The following is a 19,299-nucleotide window of genomic DNA, read 5'->3' on the forward strand; positions in this document are numbered from 1 at the left end:
TTAATTGGCTTGAGATTTGGGTTCAAACCTGAATACAGCCCGAGAACTTTCTGTTCAAGTCTAAACTGACATGCAGCGTTATGTTTTGAGTCCGAACTTCACCCAAGCCTGACACAATTGGGCTGTGAAAACCCAAACGTGAAGAAATATGAACGTGACCCGCACCAGACTCATATTTGAAAACTGAAGACTGACTGAACTCAACATGAGCAGCTGGGTCCTGTTGGGTTTAGACAATTATTTCAAGCTCTGTGCTATACTAATGAGAGTGCTAAGGCAAGACTTCTAACACTACACGCCCATGTTACATGAGTAAAAATTCTCCAACAGAGAAAACACAAAATTGCAAAAATTAATGTGCTTTGTTGTTCTGTTTTAATTGAAAAACAACTAGTGGGTTTAATACTATGTAGGCCAGCTCTACCTAAACACTGACATTTGAAGCTTGTAACAGACATTTAATTTACAGCAAATCCTCCAGTAGAGCCTAACTCTGAATGTTATTGGAGTAGTTTGTTAGCCTGTTAGCTGTCTGCCCAGCTGTACATCTTGGACCGAGTTAAAAGAAACTTTATACTTCACATACCTGTAATTTGTTGCAACAGACATTATTTTACTTCAAATATGTGAAATTTGTCACTGAAAACAGTTGGTGTGGGTTTCCTCTCTTTCAGTGAAGCTGATGTAGTTTGACTTAAGAAAAAAGTCATTTGTGTGCAAATAGCTCCCCCTAATATGAGAATATTCAGACTGCCAAACATGGCTTTGTAATGAGCTATGGATACCGAGTTTATCACTCAACATGCAAAATAATCACTACGTCTGTTAGTCAAGAAAAAAAACATTTTAATCAAGTACTTTGAAATCGATTGATAGATTTTAATTGATTAATCATGTCAGCCCTATCCTATTTAAGCAATACAGAACATTACTGCATGATTTCTACAGCAGTTTATTGTACTTATTAGTTTTAGAGTAGTAAGGGAATAATTTACGGTTGTTGCTGTATAATAAGCCTGCAGGTTAAGGGGTTAAGAGAATTCTGGATGTTGGCCATTCTCCCGCCCCTTTAGTCATCTGGATGATTCTAATGCTGTGGATAATGCTGCTCAGGCACCTGCTGTGTGTGTTTTTGTGTTGGTCCATGCTTCACGTAATTGAATACAACTACACAGGTTACACACAGTAGGACGTTAATCTGTGATGTGTGTACTTTTTTGAGGGTGATATTTTGTCCATATAATGCAGCACAGTACTGCATGAGCTTTGGACAGTGGGTGGTCAGGGGTAGATGGCTGGCTCTTTTCCCCCCGAATGCAGTCTCCGTGGCTAAGCCAAACCTAACTAAAGGCTTTCAGGTCCCACAAGGCTAGAACACTCTCTCTAAACAATGCTGCCCCATTATGGCCAACACTCTGTCTAGAGGAGTGCCTGCCTCAGCAGTGACCTGGCACAATCGATGCACAAAAACTGAGGCCAAATTCTTCAAACTCTCTTCTTCTGAGGAACTTTAGAGTAGTTCTGAACTACTAACTGGACAAACATCCATCACAGTAGATATAAGGGAAATAGTTTAATGTATTGGACTCATTAATGCTGGCACTAGTCTCTTTGCGAGATGGCTAGATTTAAGTCATTTCAGTGCGGTGTGTAATTTTTTGTCGTTTATTTGCTGTTTAACTTAGAGTTGAAGTGAAATAATTACTATGTTTTTAAAGCATTATTGTCAACTTTAATTTAAGGGGTATTAGGAGAACAAGGTAGGTATCACATCCCTTTAAATATGGAATGCATTTCAGGAGCAAAGGTTTTTCAAGGGACCAAAACCTGTTCAACAAATTAGCATTATCTTAAATTAAACTGTAATATGTGCTAGAAGTCTGCAGCCCGTACAGACCACCAAAAGCTAGTTATCTTTCTTGGTGATGCTCTGACTAGTAGTAGTAGATCAGTATTGCAGCCGCTCTCAGGTCCTTCTTGTTTTAGAGATTTTTGGGCTTCAATGCATGCATGATGCTCATATTGCACATTTAGTCATAAAATTGCTTTAGTAGTTGTGTTGCTGCATGGTAAAGAGATGTCCAGTAAAGTTTGAGACATTTGGTTTGAGACATCTGCAGGCTTAATATTTAATTATTAATCTCAAGGCTTAGTATTCAGTACCTACTACAAATGATCGAGTAGCTACTCTGAAACTAATATGGAAGTTAAGTAGTTCTGAAAGTAATGAATTGACCTATCCATGCTCTGCCTGGAAATGTGCTCTGTTGTAGCAGCTGTTGTGAGGTTGAATAAGATTAACAGAACATGTCTAATCAAACTTTGTAGTGGTCCATTGTGAATAATTGCGGTATTTTGACAAAATCTTGGTTGTATGCTACAGTTTCTCTTTAGGTTGAAAGGGATTTCCCAGCATTCTGTAAAGCCTGTCCAACTTAGCACCAGTGGCTAAGGAAGATCATGTTTTTGTGCGGAGCATGGGTACGCCTTGTATGAGTGATTTAAGCAGTGGTGAACTGTGACTTCAGGCACAAATGTCAAAACTCGGTAAAAACATGAGAGAAAAAAAAATCCATCTCTATGATAATGTTAACTTCTGCTAGTCTCCCTATTTTTGTATCTGTCCAAAACTTAACAAAGAAGCATTATATTACTGAAATACTAGAGTTCTATTGAATTCTATTGAGCTAAATATTACAGACATGCATTTTCTTCAGTTCACAGAAATCATAAGGCTTTCTCTGAAGGCCTAGAAGGCCCTGAGGCTTCCCCTCTGAATTTAAAAGGTTAAGATTTCACAAGATTCACAAGATTTCATTTCACAGTTCATCCTGCTGCTGTCAGAGGTCACATCATCAATAAAGGAATCAGAAAGTTAGTTAGTTTACTGGCAACCATGCATACCCAACCACCATATTTTAGAGGTGTGATGTGCTTTGGATCAGTGTATCATCTCCAGCCCTGGAGATCTACTACCTTGGAGAGTATTGTTCCAACACGCCTGGCTCTAATATTCAGATGCCCCTGAAGGCCTTGACTAACTGGATCAGGTGTGTTTGATTAAGGTTGGAGCTAAACTCAGAATGGTGGATCTGGAGTTGGGCATCCCTGCTTTGGATCATAATCTCGAGCAATTCTTTTTTCATCCACAGTTAATCTCATCTGGCCTGGCCTTTTTTGTCCTTGAGCCTTGCCAGTAGTTCTTGGGGGCTGATCTAAGGGCATAATATATTCTTCTCTGTATGGTGGTCTCCTATCAATTTTCCTACATTCTCTATAGTGTTCTTGATCTTTTCAGTGTTTTTTCTTCATTACTGAAAGCATTCATTAGACCTCTGCCATGTTGTGTTACATCACATACTAATGCTAAACTAACCAATATGTTCTCTAAGCAATGTAGCAAACAGTTGACTTTGACTCATTTAATGTTTTGGCCTATTAATTTATTCTACTTTTCCAGTCTCTTTATGGCATGCTTTATGACATCAACGCTTTTTATGGGGTAGGTTTAGCGTAGTGGATAGCACTGCCTGTGCACTGCCTCAGCGTAGAAGACTGGGGTTCAGTTCCCTGTGTAGGTCAGCATACATGTTACGTGAATAGGAGTCATTCTGCAAGACTCCTAATGCTAAATTTGCCTTCCTCTTTAGAACTGATTAAATTATAAGTCAATCTGGATAAGAATGTCTGCCAAATGCCATAAATATAAATGACGAGAGACAACAGCCACAAACTCCAGATGCAAATGCCACATCTAGAACCAACTCTGAACATTTTGCTCTCTTGAGTATCAAGAATGTAAGCTAACACATTTTCAAATATGTTTTGTAAAGCTGTAATGTTCATTATCATGTTCATAGTCATAGTTTCTTTATACATCTTGGAAATACAAAGACAAAACAACAAAATATGGACACTTTCCTTTGTCCAAATACTTACAAACTGCACCGTAACTGCGGGTGCTTGTTATCGCTGAGATTCTTTGCTCAGAAAGCATAAAGCTAAGAACAGGAACAATGCCTTGGCAGAGCCATTAGAGAGAGAATGAGAGAGAGAGATGTGTAGATGGAAGAAGAGAGCGAGAGAGAGGATTAGAGAGCGAGAGAGAGGGAGAGGGAGAAGTGTAGAGGGAAAGGGAGAAGTGTAGAGGGAGGGAGAAGCCCAGCATTAAACTGATGGCTATGGACAGGGGGAGCACAGGCTTAATATGCCTGCCTTTTACTTTAGCCGTTAATTATCAAATCCACTGAACGGTGCTGCACTTGCATTAGGAAAATGCATCTGTGTAATCTGTTCTCGCTCTCAAGCACGCCATTAGAGAAATGAGTTTGCCAGCGGCCTTGCAGCCTGAGTCTGACAGTCTGGAAGTGGAAGCTCTTTTTTTAAATCTCCATAATACACGTACTCTCCTCTTTAAGTGACACAGTGACAACAGAATGCCAGAGAGGGAGAGATGGGCAACCCAGTTATGAACATTAACATGCATCATCATTCTGAGGCAGTGGAAGGATTATGGCCATGTACCACGACAGCCCATAATAGTATTTGTATGTTAGCTTTGGCAATAGCGATATCACCAAAAGCCGCAATATGTAAACAAGACCTCAAACAAATCCAAATGTTTTGTGTGCTGTGAGCATCCTGAGCAATTCTGACACATCCCAGATGAGTGAGGTGAATCAAATCATCCAACAAATGAGAATAACTGTGGTCCAAATGATGTACAGCAGATATCAACTATGTATTATGAATTGTTCACCAACATAATTTTAATATATCACGAGTCGTATATTGTGCAGTCCTACTATGTACTGTGTATGAATTGGTTGTTGAAATATCACTTTTACAGTAGCAGTTGGTGTAGCACATCCAATAGGTTGCAGTTCAGTAGCAATTTTTGCAAACATCTGTATATGCTATGCAGTTATGGTACACACTCAGTGTTATGAAGTTCTCAGTTGTTTGTCTTAGACCATGTTATTTTACCAGAATATATTTTCTGTTATTTTATAGGTATACTTTAATAACGTTAGCAAATTGCTAGAATTCTACAAACTAAGTACTTTAATCAATATTTAAAGTAGTTTAGGAACAACAGAAAGATACTACATCATGAATATTCTGTATTTAAAGTAATTTTTGTGAAGTGGTGTGGTTACTTGAACTTTTTAAGTATCAAAAATGCAAGGCGTTCTGGATATTAATATTTAAAGATTATTAACTTATATATACACAGTGGCAAGGCCATGCTAATTTGTGCTTGCAAACCTATGGAATTTTTTATAGTATGTTAGCACTAAGCTAATGTTGGTTGTGCATGTTGTGCATGACCTTGTTTTTTTACATTCAGATAAAGTATGAGTGTGAGATGCCCGTAAAAGATATCTTATATCATCGCTGTCTAAACAAAACATGTATCTCCGTTTTTTTCAAATTTTAGTTTTCTGCATCTTCTGAACACAGCAGCTATCCTGCACTATGTAAACACTTCATGAGGGATGGACCAATAGAAATGCTCCAAAATTACTACTAAATTCTTGTTACATGAGCTTACATTGAAGGTTAAGAACATCATTGCCATCTCCTGCTGCCACTGTTTTTTTTTTTCAGGCAATTAACTGAAACCAAGTTAAACTTCTCATAGTGTCGTTCAGTGATGTATCTAGGCAATGCTGGGGTGTGTAATCGGGAGAGTCGGTAGCGTTTTGCTGATTGGAACTGGGTCTCTTACAGGATAGAGATTGAAACAAGTTTCAGTTAGTTTCTTATTCTCATTTCCCGTTTCACCTTAAATGATGCAGCAATTAGATTCAGTTGCCTATACTGGTATGCAGTTGCTGCACTACTTAATGTGGAAATTTCGGGTGAGAAGCTAACATCAGCCTTGAGAGAATAGTGTATCAAATTCAGCATGACAGTGTGAATCTGGTACCTGACACAGCAGGCAGTGCTCTACAGAGTTCAGTACTGTTTCTGCATTACTGATGTAGCAGTTTTCATACGTGAACCATGAGAAGTTGGACAGCAGCAGTAAGAACTCCAAAAAATCAAGATGGTGCCAAGAAGACTGAAAAGTGAAAATGAAAAAGTTGCGTAAGGAGGATGATGACATATGCGAGCAGGTGGGCAGTGAGAAATGCTGACAGGAACTTACTTGGCTAGCATTAGTTTGTAGCATATATTTGTCATGATTGTTACATTTGAGATTAAAGCTTTCACCAGTTTTGTCTCTAGTTATCCACCTTCGTTATCTCAGTGTAGCTTATAAATAATTAAGAAGAAATGAAGAAGATGAAAATGTGCAGATTTTAGAAAAGGTTATTATGCATGAAGGCAATGATATGTGTGTGTGTGTGTGTGTGTGTGTGTGTGTGTGTGTGAGAAGGTGGGAGAAGGAGAAATACATTTAGAATTTAGGGTGGGCTGGTCTGCATCCTGTAACTCCAGGTCTGAAAAGTCCCACTCTGGCCCTGTGTCTAGGTCTCTGAAAGCCTAGACGGTCCTGAGGATTCCTGATTCCTAAATTGGTTTAACGTTGTTGAAAATGTAATTCTAACCTTTGAATAGGTGTATTTACATTTGTGCAGCTCTATAGTGATGTATGAAGGATTGTGTATGTAAATGTGTGTTCAGGCATCGTGGGTCATGCCACATCCCACACTGGGTGCACAGGGTGACAGCTGGAAGGCAAAGCCAGTCCAAATTGAACTAAACCCCTTCAAAGCCCACCCAGCTCTATCACTCCACATCAAACACCAAGTCACACACCAAGCTCATTTTGAGTGTGCCTCTCAGACGTCTCCACACACTTTTCCCCTTATAAAAGCAGAAAACAGAGACAGAGAAGAAAGAAATGCATAGACAGTGACAGAGGATTCATATACAGAGCCGGAGTAGATAGCAAACACTCATACGCAGACAGAAAATGAGACTGGGAGAGCGTGGAGGGGAGGAGATATCTCAAACTGTAGAAGACGGAGGAATTAGAGGCATTCATATCGAACAGTAAAGCTGTGCTTTAAGATTAGGTTTCAGACTGAGAGTGAATAGCCGGCTCCTCCACAGTGCTGGAGCTGTGCATGAAAAAGCACCGCCGCCAGCTGCGTCCTTCTTTATTCTCAGAACAAGTAGCCTCCGATCGTTTGATCTCACAATCAACTGCATGTTTGCATGACCTTCAGAAGCCTACGCCCCCCCCGACAACACACACACACACACACACACACACACACACACACATGCTGAGGGATTTTCTTATTCCCGCAAAACTCCATAAGATTGTTGCTGTAAACAGGTTCATGAATTGCTTTTAACCTTAGAAGGAGTTATTACTTTTATTTTATGGATATTTTACTTTTATTTATACTTTTTAAATGTAATGTAAGTATTTAATTACATAGTGAGTAATTATATTTACATTCATTTTACATTTTACATTCTGTTTTGAATTTGAATCTATTTCAGTGTTAAGAAATGACAAAAAAGATCTGTACACAATATTACCTTTTAATCAAATTCAAATTATATTAAAATATCTTCACTTACTAACATAAGTGTGGTGTTGATTGAAATGTTGAATTGCTTGTTTTAACAAGCTATGAGTGGGAAATTATTAATATTGAGTTACACCATCCTTTTGTTATCACATCTGTGTCTTCTGAGGATTAAAAGATGTGACACAGTCAATGGCAAACTGGAGTTTTATTTTCTCCCATCATCTGTCACCCTTGGGCTGTGTTTGTCTGTGGAATTTTTCCCCTTCTCCTATGCACTCCTCCCTCCGTCCGTTCATCCCTTTATTCTGGATCTCCTTACACCGCTGGAACGGTTGAACTTTCATGGCTGGGTTTGTGGCTGAAGGCTGCTGCAGGCCTTGTTGAACTGAAACACATGCTTTCGAGAAATCACCATGGGGGAGCTGCCAGGAATTTCTCCTCTCCGACTGTGTGTGTGAGAGAGATGAAGTCAACAATACATGACCAGTTTCCATGAGCACCCTTTTTTCTCTCCCATTTCACAAGGTTAACACTGTAAAATGTAAGGATAGCAACTTCTGAGTAGTTCACAAGAGTTACTGAATAATAAGCTGTAAAAGGTTGAAAGTTAGCTGAAGCTGGTTTTGAATCTCGAACAGCCAAACAAAGCCTTGCACCCAAAACACATACATGTGTTTTCTCTAGGGTGGAATGCCTGAATGCTGGTGCATTAGTTGTAATTGATTGTCACAAATGATGGCAGTTATTCTCAGAACAAATAAAGTAATGCACTGCTAATGAAGTGATTCCACAGAGATAATTAGCTGGCTAACAGTAGTTAACAGAAGAGCTAACCTAATGTTACCTTTATTAGACTGAGACCCTAAAAACCAATAGCTTTTTTAGTTTCACATATGCTATGCAAAATAATTATCTGTCTGCCACATGTAGAGCAAGGTCACTTTTCTTGCTGGTCAAGTCTCAAGGCTTTCATTATTGTTGGAAAGCCACACTGATGTTCACTCTTTGCTCTGGATCGCTCATTTTCTTTTCAGTTTCTGTTGATCCATTCAGGTTTATTTGGAAGTGCAAGCCATTTTGGTGTCATTTTTCTGCCATTGTTTCTTAGAAGAACTATCTGCCCAATGGGTGTTATATCAAGTTTGTAGCTAGCTAGAAAGCTGTAGCCTATTTAAATTGCTAGGCTACAACCCCCCATACACATGATTGAATGAGTTTAATGGCTAACAGAGATGCATCTTTGTCTGGTTGCCCCTGTGGTTGGCTGATTGTTGGATCCACATCATTTGTTATTTTTCACGTTTACCAAGTCTTGGGCAACCAGAGAGACATATTTTTTTCCTTTGAAAATGTTTTATTAATAGCTGCTGTTGAGAAGATTTTTTGTCAAATATTACTGACTGAAACTAGGAAAATACCTTCCGTGATTGGGTTTAAATATGAAAAAAACAAGGGCTTTGTCTGATATTAAGGTATCATAGTTCTTACTCATAATATATGAACAGACTAAACTTCTGCAAGTAAGCTAAAAAACAATTGCACAATGAAACGTTTTGCGAATTAAGGTTTGTGTAGCAGCTTCTGAACTGTAGAACTGGTGTAGCTGTAGATAATAATGACTCTGTGCTTCTACACCAGGTTTTTGTCTTTTCAGTGGATGATATGCCAACATGTTAGTTTGTCAAAATAACATTGAGAACAAAAAGTTTTCATTGATCTTAGTTTTAGCTAAAGGCAGCTAAAGTAGGTAGCCTGGGTACACTAGTACACTAGTATACTAGTAGCCTCATTACCTATGTCTTTTCAGTTCTAACCTTACCAGTATAATCACATTAAGGCACTTGTGTTTTGTTGTAGCAAAGTATAAAATAATAAAGTCTTACTTAATTTGCCAATACGACCGAAACGGTCACACTTTACAACCTTTTTAAAACTTTAAGGCTTTTGACTAAACTTTTGGCCTGTATGTTTCTCCCTAACTTTCCGTGATGCAGTGCAACAAATACTCGAAAAGTGATTTCAGAGTTTTATGGGTTAATAATGGGCCTTGGTGAGATTTATTTTGTAGAGTTGTCTTCCACAGAACATTAGTTCTAGAAAACGTCAGCTCTGCTCTACATGCAGAGCTCAGTAAGCTGTGCTAGTGTGGCAGAAAGCCAGTCATTGACCTTGAGTCAAGTCTATGAAATCCAATCACACATCAGTCAAAGGCAGAGAGCATTGCTGTGGCTTATCTAATGTGAAAATGCACACTGGATGGACATGAATGGCTCTGTGCAGCGCGGACAGCACCATGAATGTGCATTGTACAGAAACTGCTTGATAAGGTCATGCATACACACCTGAATACATAAATACACCCTGACACATTTACTCTATTTCTCTTTAATCTCCTCTTCTCTTCCTGCCTATCTCTGGGTATTTATCACTATCCTTTCCTCTGTCATGGAGTATTAGGATTGTATAAAACTCCATTGTAGAGAGCTAAGGATTAGTACTCAGTCAGGGTCACAGTAAGTAAGTCTTTCCAGCAGCTTGCTGCAGTTATCAAATCAAATGAAGTCATCTACATACAGTGAGGTAAATGGACTGGGACTGCACTGCTACACTCACCTTCTGGTATCTTATTTTACTCCGCTTTGTGCCTCACCATCTTGAAATGATTCCTAATTTTGGTCAATCAGTCAAAACATGTTTAGTGTTTGAAGTGTGCTTCTTTAGTTTTAGGCTAGAGCGATGAGGCTAATGAACTAGCAGCTTATAACCCAGCAGTACGCATTGCGCAAACTGTGTGCTTAAATAATCATACATTGCCTCAAATAGCATTGAGCTGTAATCTCAGATAGATGTGGTTTCTGACACTGTATGACATACTGTTATCTATAAAAATGGACAAAAGTACATTTAGCTAAAATTAGTAGCAGAAGTTATGTAAAAGTCCAAATTTTGACTGTATTTTTGTTCATTTTTACCAATAACAGTATATAATATAGTGCCATTACTTAACAACATGACATTTTGAGGTAAGTATGTGATGATTTAGGCAGTTTGCATGATGCTAACAGACCTCTGAAGTCATCTAGTCATGTTGTAGTCAGCATTGTTTTCGAACACCTCTGATGTTATACACACTTACAGAAGATGGTTCTTTAAGGGTTCTTTAGTAAAGAAAATGGTTCTATATAAAACATGAACACTCACAGAACCCTTTTCATGATTAAAGTCTTCTTTGCATCATAAAAGCATTGTTTAGATTGTGGACTGCAGAGTGCTGTAGATGGTTCTATATAGAACCTTATTGAAAAGGGCTTTCTATATAGCACCAAAAAAGGGTTCTGTTATTGCTACGATATCAAGCCAATGGAAGAACCCTTTTTGGTGCTGCATAGAACTCTTTTCAAAAAGGTTCTATATAGAAACTTATTGAAAAGGGCTTTCTATACAGCACCAAAAAAGGGTTCTGTTATTGCTATGATATCAAGCCAATGGAAGAACCCTTTTCGGTGCTGCAAAGAACTCTTTACAAAAAGGTTCCATATAGAACCATCTACTGCACATTCTCCATCAATCTGAAGAGCCCTTTCACAATGCAAAGAATTCTTTAATCAGGCAAGTGGTTCTTTGAGTGATCATGGTTCTATATACAATCATTTTCTTTACTAAAGAACCATTGAAAAACCATCTTTCTGAATTGTGTACTCTGTGATAAACTAAAATGTTCTAAAGCTAGCAAGTTTTGCTGTATGTGTATTTTTCCTCTCAATGTTGCCAGATTCTCTGAAGCAACCTCCACCAAACATGTCTTGATTGATTAACTACATACGAAAAATTTATGTAAAATAGATTTTTGGCCAAACCGTCACTTTATTTCAGAAAGACTGGCTTCTTGGCATCTCCGTGCTTGGTTCTGCTTGTACTTTTGGCTTGTGTAATGTTCCATAGATGCAATGAACTTGATAATTAATGGAAGAGTCTTAAACCACTCTGACATGTGTATAGGCTGAGGTGAAGGACAACACATTGTTCCATAGTGTATGTCACTTCTGATTTGTGGAGGATATTATAAACAATAGCTGATTGTTCTAGACTCCAGAAGGTCATTGTGCAGCCCTTGATTCTCGATAACATTCCTTTCCCCAAAAATTCAAAACCGGGTATTGAGTTTGATTTGTTGCATTTCCATAAAAGCCAGTCTGTGAGAATGGGCTCAGAGAAAGAGAGAGATAGAAAAGTGAGTGAGAACTCCAGGCTAAAGCTGCTTCCCCATCCCTCCCTGCTGTGTAGGGAGACACATGGCTAGTCTGTCACCTCATTCACACATTCTGCAGACCAGTACGTGGCAATATGGTTTTCAGAAAGCTGCTATGCTTTGCTCAGCATCCAACAGTAGGAGGTGTAATCAGATCCCCTTGAATTTCCTTCTAGATTCCACTTGGGTTGAGATCAACACCGTTATTAGGCTATTAATTCATCCGCTAACCTGGAAAATTTTGTCAAATGGAATAAGCAGTTTTCCCTGCAGGAGCACTTTCTCCATAAGTCAGTTCCAAGTCCGATTTTTCATAAACGTTTCTGGAAAAGAAGTGCTGCATCGTTCAACCTGAGAAATTACTGCTGAGTGGCCACATATGTTGCTCAACCTTAGGGCACAGGACTAGAGAGAGCATGCATCTGTGTGTATTTCTGGCAAGCTGAGAATTTCCAACTTATTTATGACTTCTGTTCAATAAACCAGTCGAATTGATTCCCAAGACCAACTGAATTCAACTTTTTTAGCATCTACATAATTCTTACATTCCATGCGTAGGCTGAAGACATGTTTCATAGTTTAATTTAATGCAATCATAAAGTGCCGGTGTGGGCCTTGATCAGAACATAACCACTAAAGGTGCATCAGAAATAAAAGTGGGGGCAAAATAGGAAAGTGCATACTTAAATAGCTAATTTGTGAGCAAAACAAGCTCTAGGGGTGCTATGGAAGAGTGTGCTTCGCTTGATTAACACAATGTCTTTTCTTTGGGATATTCTGATACTGTTCATTAAAAAACATTGCATGTCCATGATTGTAAGCTTACTTGCTAGCTACGGCTGATGTCTGATATTATTGTACTGCAGTTAGCATCCTCTGCCATTAGCATACTGAATGTTCTGCATAACTAAACATCTGCACACTATGGCACTGGTCTCAGTTCGGAGTTAGGCAATCTATCTAAACACACATTGACTGGAACTAGAATTAGCTTATATTAGCTTATATTAGTCTGAATCCAGCTTTTTGTGGCAACTACGAAATGGTTACATTCTATGTTATAGGCCGGAGGCTTGTAATAACAAGACTAATGTAGCCTAGTTTGGCTGGACCGCCATCGGCTGCGTTGCATTTTTCATTCAAGTGTCTATGATTCAGGGCTGATAAAGAAGCAGTAGAGTATCTGTGCTAGTATTAAAGTTTCATAACAAATGTTACTGTATAAAGGGATGATTCTAATAATAGTGATCAACACATCAAAATATTATTGTGTTACACTAATTGGTCATGTATTAGTGCTTGGTGACTGTATCTTTACCTGGGACAGTACAGTATTAGCTAAGTATGGCTAAATAGGGGAACATTTCAACTGGGCAGCCCAGCAAAAATGAAAATCTTTTAGTATTTCACCTCATAAAGTCAAATATACCTCACTGAAACATATTAAGAGCAATCTTTTAATTTAGTTTATAGACTGTAGACTGTAGTTGGCTTCCCTTCCTGGTGTGTTTGTACTTTGTGCAGTCCAAGTCTGACTCGAGTGAACGTACTCACATATGAACCATATCACATTGTGTGTGAAAGACCTGAGAATGAACTTGACTTCCGAATCAACGAATAGTTGAATTGGACATTTGATTCATTAAAACGAGCAGTTCTAAAGAATTGGTTCACTAAACTCAGTCGAGCTTCCCACCACTAAGGTTGAGTCAGAGGTCAGGCAGGGGCTGCTGGAATGGATGGTAGGATGAAGTAGACGAGAGAAAAGGGTCATTTGATAACCCGAGACATGGCTGCCGCACAGGGGCAGGAAAAAGGAGGGTTAGGGGAATGGAACGGGACACAGACATGGTGAGAAACAACAACATCAGAAAAGTTAGCGGCCTTTCCTGTGGGTGAGGATTAAAGTGTGCTTCCTGTGCACATCCCTGCTGTTCCCCCTTGTTCCCTTCCCAGGGTCCCCATGACACCAGCGCTGCGCTCGCAGCCTCAGCTGTACTGGGACTATATTTAGCTCCCCTGGGTCACACTGCAGTCTGGATGACCAGCACTGCTCCCTGCAGTCCTCCCTCAACCAGCCTCATACACTCCCATGTGAGCCATGCCAACTCGAATGGGCCACCTGCACCAGGCACTCACACACGGACATGACATGTACACTCATAGGCATGCAGACAACAATATACACACGTATACACACCCTCACTGCATTGTCAGGACCTTGGGTCATACGTATGTAATAGTAATGTATCCCATACCTATAGTATGTATCTACAATACCTATCTAATGAAAATATGTTCTATATGTATTATGTGCGGTATTATACAAAAGTTACAGACAGCTGAGAAAATTATATTTAAAAAAGCTATTCATCTGAATAATATGCAATGTTTTGACTTAAAAATATCAATATAAATATTAATACAAAAAGTACTCATTTGTGTCAGTATGTTCACTTAATTTCCAAATAAAGCCCAGTATTAGTTAATCAATATTTGGGTTGGCACATCTGTGCTTCATTAAATTAAAACAGGTTTGCAGGTGATGGATTTTAACAGAACTATGCAAAAAGGAGAAATCTGGAGCCAAACCATTGTTTTTCTAACCAGTTTCTTACATCATGGCTAATTTTTACTGCTTTAATATTTGTTTGAATGTTTTTTAACATTAAATGTTATTTTCACATGTAGAAACATACTGCATTTGTATCTTTTCTGTCACAGCAAAACCTTGAATTGTATTTTTGGCAAAATTTGAAAATGTCAGTTGTCCTTTTCATTCATGATGAATGGACCAAAAGAAGTGCTCCAAAATTACTTGGAAAAACATCTTGTTCCATTAACTTCCATTCAAACTTAAGAACATTGTTTTGTTTCTCCTGAAAATGTTTTAGTGATATGAGTTTTTATTGTGACAGTGACAACATGTAAATACCTAAATGTAATAATACGTCCCGTATGTAAGTACCTAAATGCAATAATATGTCCAATACATATTATGCATATGTATGTATCCATATGTAACAATGTGTCCTATATGTATCATCTTTGTGTATGTCTCTCCCATATATCATCACTGTCATGCAAAAGCCTCATAGCTCCATTTTTGTCATTTTTTGCTATGTTATGTAATTTTAAAACTCTTTCCTCTTGCAATGTGTTGATGAACATACCAATAGGAATAGTCCAAAATTACTTGGAATCTTTTTTTTTTAAATGTTCATCATTTTTGGAGAGGCAGTATATAGAAGTATCTATATCCATAAAAATACAGTATCTTTTACAAAAAAGTAAAACATGTAGCTTCTGTAAAAAATTACTTTGTTGTTTTTCTCTGGTTTTCTCACAAAATCAGATCATTGAAACCACATGAATACAAACACACGCATAGAATATAAATTACAACTTGTTTACTGACAACTAGTTAATAGAAAGAAAGATTTGTTTTATTTTAAATTTTTTTTTTTGAAGTGCTGTACTATAGTACTTTAGCGTAGGGATCACCAGTCTTATCTGCAAAGGGCGAGTGTTGCTGAAGGTTTTCACTCTAATTAAGCAGAAGCATGTCTGATTAATCAAATATTAGAATACATTCCCATTTTACGTCTTACTTTTTCATTTTTATTTTACACACAAATGCTACTGATGTACTTCCTCAGTCTCAGTCTTCAAAAGAACTGATTAGTTGTATGAGATGTGCTCCTGCTTTGTTGTAACGAAAACCTACAGCGGAGCACTCCCATATAGTATATGGGAAAAACCTTCACATCTTTTTATTCTTCAGAAAAGTCTGTTACATCAAGCAGTTTTTATTAGCTTCTAATGTAGCACACTACATTCAGTTCATCAGGCATTTCGGGGGCATGTGAATAGGGGAATCAGGTGAATAAGGTAGGGGCCACAATCAAACTCTGCAAGAGAATCACCAGGAGAATCAATCAAGAACTGCAAATATTTAGCCAGTGAGAGACTCTTTGTTCAGTGTAAATAAACATTACTGTCCATAATCTCCTGAACAGCACATTTTCATGTTTTTACAAAGTTAATGTTGCTTCTGACCCTTTGCCCTGTGCTATATGTATGTGTTAATAAGAGCACTTATGCTAGGCAGTTTTATCTGTTTTTCTTCCTGAAACACTTATTTTTTATTTTTTCTCTGTGCTTGTGCAGATTCCTACTCCGCGGCGGGCAGTGAGGGCAGTATCTCTACATCTGTAGCCTCTCTGCCCCCCCAGGCATCCGGCAGCTCTGCCCCGAGTTCACCCGGATCCCGCCGTTCCGTCAGCACGCTGAAGAAGTGGCTGACCAACCCAGTGCGCAAGCTGAGCGCCGGAGCAGCCGGGGGAAGCAAGGGGGAACGACCGGCACGCAGGCTGGAGGGTAAACCCCCTCCACCCCAAAGCAAGAGCAACCAGGAGCTGGGCAGCACCAGGACAGCAGAGGAGCACCTTACCATCCTGCCCATCACAGACAAGGAGCTGGTGAGAGGAACCATTCACTCTTTGTAACAGAGTGCTCAACATTACAGCCTTATGTCTTATGTCAGTATACTCCGCATTAAACCATTAGATTACTATACTCAACCTTAAATCTTTCTTTCAGTGTAATCTGCATTAGACTATTAACATTACATTCATATAATAACATACTCTACATTAAAACTTTGACCCTTATGTTAGTATAACCTACACTAAACCCTGATGTTAATCTAATCTCAATTAGACCTTTATGTCAATACACTCTATGTTACATCTTTATATTAGTATATTAAATCATTATGTCAGTATGAACATTCCTAGGTTCTTATAATAGTATACTCTACATTAGAACCTGATGTTGGTTTGCTCTACATTCATCCCTTGCAATAATAAACTCTACCTAGACCCTTATGTCAAGATACTCTACAAATGACCCTTATGTCAGTTTATTCTGTTTTAGACCATTACATCAGTATACTCTACATTAGACCATTATATCAGTTTACTCTGCATTAGACCATTACATCAGTATACTCTACATTAGACCACTGTATCAGTAAACTCTACATTAGACCCTTATACCAGTGTACTCAACATTAGACCCTTGTATCTGTATCTTGTATCTTTAGACATGCAGCATTAATGCCAATATACTCTACAGTATACCCTTTATACATTAGAGCATGGCCGTACACTTCACTAATATACTAGATTCTTTTTTAATATATTTGACCCTTTTTGTATATTTTACATTTTTAGAAAAAGGGTTCAAACTCATGTCACAGGGGTGGTACCCTCAAGTGTATACCTTTAGTTAGAGAACATAATTATTCCATATTCCATTGCAGTTGATCATTTTTAAAGTTGTGCTGACTCTGTAGTCCCTCTTGACTCCGGACTTTAAAAACAGTTCATTCTGAACCTTTAAAACTCAAGGTGCAACTGGAACCCATACATTGGGAGAAATAAAATGTAATTGTACAGTACCCATTTTTTCTTACTGTGCAGATTCCCTCAGTAGACGTGAGGGAGATGCTAATATCTTCCCAGTTATGTTCAACACTCTCAGCTCTGACTGACCTTCACACACTGAAGAAAGTACACAGGCCACACCTGTACATGTGTCATACTCCTCAGCCAGCTGTCTCACAGGGTTCATAAGGCAGTAAGAGCTGGCCCACGCTGAGTTATCATCTGACCGGCTGGACTGCCCCGCAGCGTGCATCTGTCTCAGTGACCAGTGTGCCCACTGAGTGTTTTATGCATCAAGGACGCTGCACATGTTCAGTGCTGTCTACTACCTCTAATGGCAAACCCAGAGGATTATGTAAATATTCTTACTCTGCAGAAGTTTACTTCATGTTAGAGAGAAACACATATGCTGCATCAGGGTGATTATTGATAGTATGAGGTGTATATGGCATGTTTCACCTTTAAGAAAGTCTCAGAAAACTTGATGGCTGTTTGTGTGTGCACATGCAGGAGTGGAGGGATGGCCTGCCAGTCTCTGAAGATGCTTCAAGCATCCTGCAGTCTCACAGTCACCAGTCTGATTCCTTACAGGGCTCCACCTCACTGGGCCCTATACAGGTCAGTCCACCCCACACAGATAGAGATAAACAGAGAGTGCAAATGTCATTCAAGCTCTTTTCATCTCACCAATGACAAAAAGATGGTATGATAGATTGTGCTACCGTAAGATGAGCAGATGCTTTTAACAGTGTGTGCTCATGTTAGGTACTGAGATTTTCTGTAGTTTATATGATGACTTTGTTGATATCTTGTAGATATCTTGAAGACTTGTAGTTGTTATTGATAACTTGTAGACTGTCCTATGATATGACTGCGTGTATTCGCAGTAGACGGGTTGTAGTTGTATGACTTGTAGATTGTCCTATGAAATTGTGACTTATAGTCATTGTAGACATTATAAACATGTAGAATCTCTGATACTATGGCATTTTGTAGTCATTACAGACCGGAAGTTCTTAAATCAGTCCTCAAGGCCCCCCCGATGGTCCACATTTTTGCTCCAACTTGACTCATGATGCTTAGTCATGGAACAAAATTGTGGACCACATGGGAAGGGAGAGTTTGAGGACTGGTTTGAGAACCACTGCTGTAGATGGCATGATGACAAGATGACTTGTATTCTTTACATATAACTTGTAGATTCTCCTACGAGATGATAATTTGTCATTACAGATGACTCGTGTCCTCTCCCATGGGATGATGATTTGTCATTATAAATGACTTTTTGGCCTCTACTTTTTAGCCACAACTTGCAGACATTTCTATGAAATTATGACTTTAAGACTCTTACACTCTTATGATGTAAAGACTTCTAGCTGTTGTAAATGATTTGTAGTTCTCGTTCTTAAGCTTTTGTGGTGGTTCTAGACAACTTGAAGACTTTCCTGTGAATTGATTACTTGTAGATGTTGTAGACAACGTAAGGATTCTCCTATGTGAAGTTGACTTGTTTCGGTAGAGGATTTCTAGACTCTCCTATTACATGCCGAATAGATATCTCTGTAGAGACTCTTCTGTGAAATAAAGAATTCTAGTCTACTTGTAGTTTGTGTAGAAGATCTCTCCAGTGACATAATGACTTCCAGTAATTGTAAATGACTTGTAGGTCTTCTGGACAACTTGTAGACTGTCCTGTGAGATAATGATTTGGTGTAGACACCTTTTTGCCTCTCTCATGAGATGATGACTTGTGGATACTTTAGTTTGATCAGGTGTGGTACTTAGACCAAACAGTTTTAGGGGATCTGAGAAAAAGACAAGAGAGAAAAAATATCAGGAAGGATCTAAGGAAGGTGTAGACAGAGTTCAATGATTAAGGGGCTGAGAAAGGCTGCAGAAGCAGTGATGTATGTGTATGTGTGAGAGCGAGTGTGCTGTGTGAGAAGAGCCAGATGGGACAGAGCGATGGGTCATTAGTCGCCAGGCTGCCTGTTACAGCGTTGACTCCAAGAGCGAGAACACACACTGATCAAACACAATTCACACACACCACCTGAGCTCTGCATACACATACACACACACACAAAGCCCACACATCTCGTAC

The 19,299-nt window shown here is 38.8% G+C and overlaps 1 protein-coding gene across 2 annotated transcripts in view; it reads left to right on the forward strand.

Annotated features, from left to right (window-relative positions):
- Nucleotides 1–19,299, forward strand: part of arhgef25a (Rho guanine nucleotide exchange factor (GEF) 25a) — a 117,554-nt gene that overhangs the window by 59,852 nt on the left and 38,403 nt on the right. For both annotated transcript variants that reach the window (XM_036590908.1, XM_036590909.1), the window contains exons 3-4: nt 15,916–16,226; nt 17,706–17,813. In XM_036590908.1, the coding sequence (XP_036446801.1) occupies nt 15,916–16,226; nt 17,706–17,813 (419 nt within the window). The remainder of the gene's footprint in view (nt 1–15,915; nt 16,227–17,705; nt 17,814–19,299) is intronic.

Source organism: Colossoma macropomum, unplaced genomic scaffold (genome assembly GCF_904425465.1).
Source record: "Colossoma macropomum unplaced genomic scaffold, Colossoma_macropomum, whole genome shotgun sequence".
NCBI lineage: Eukaryota > Metazoa > Chordata > Actinopteri > Characiformes > Serrasalmidae > Colossoma > Colossoma macropomum.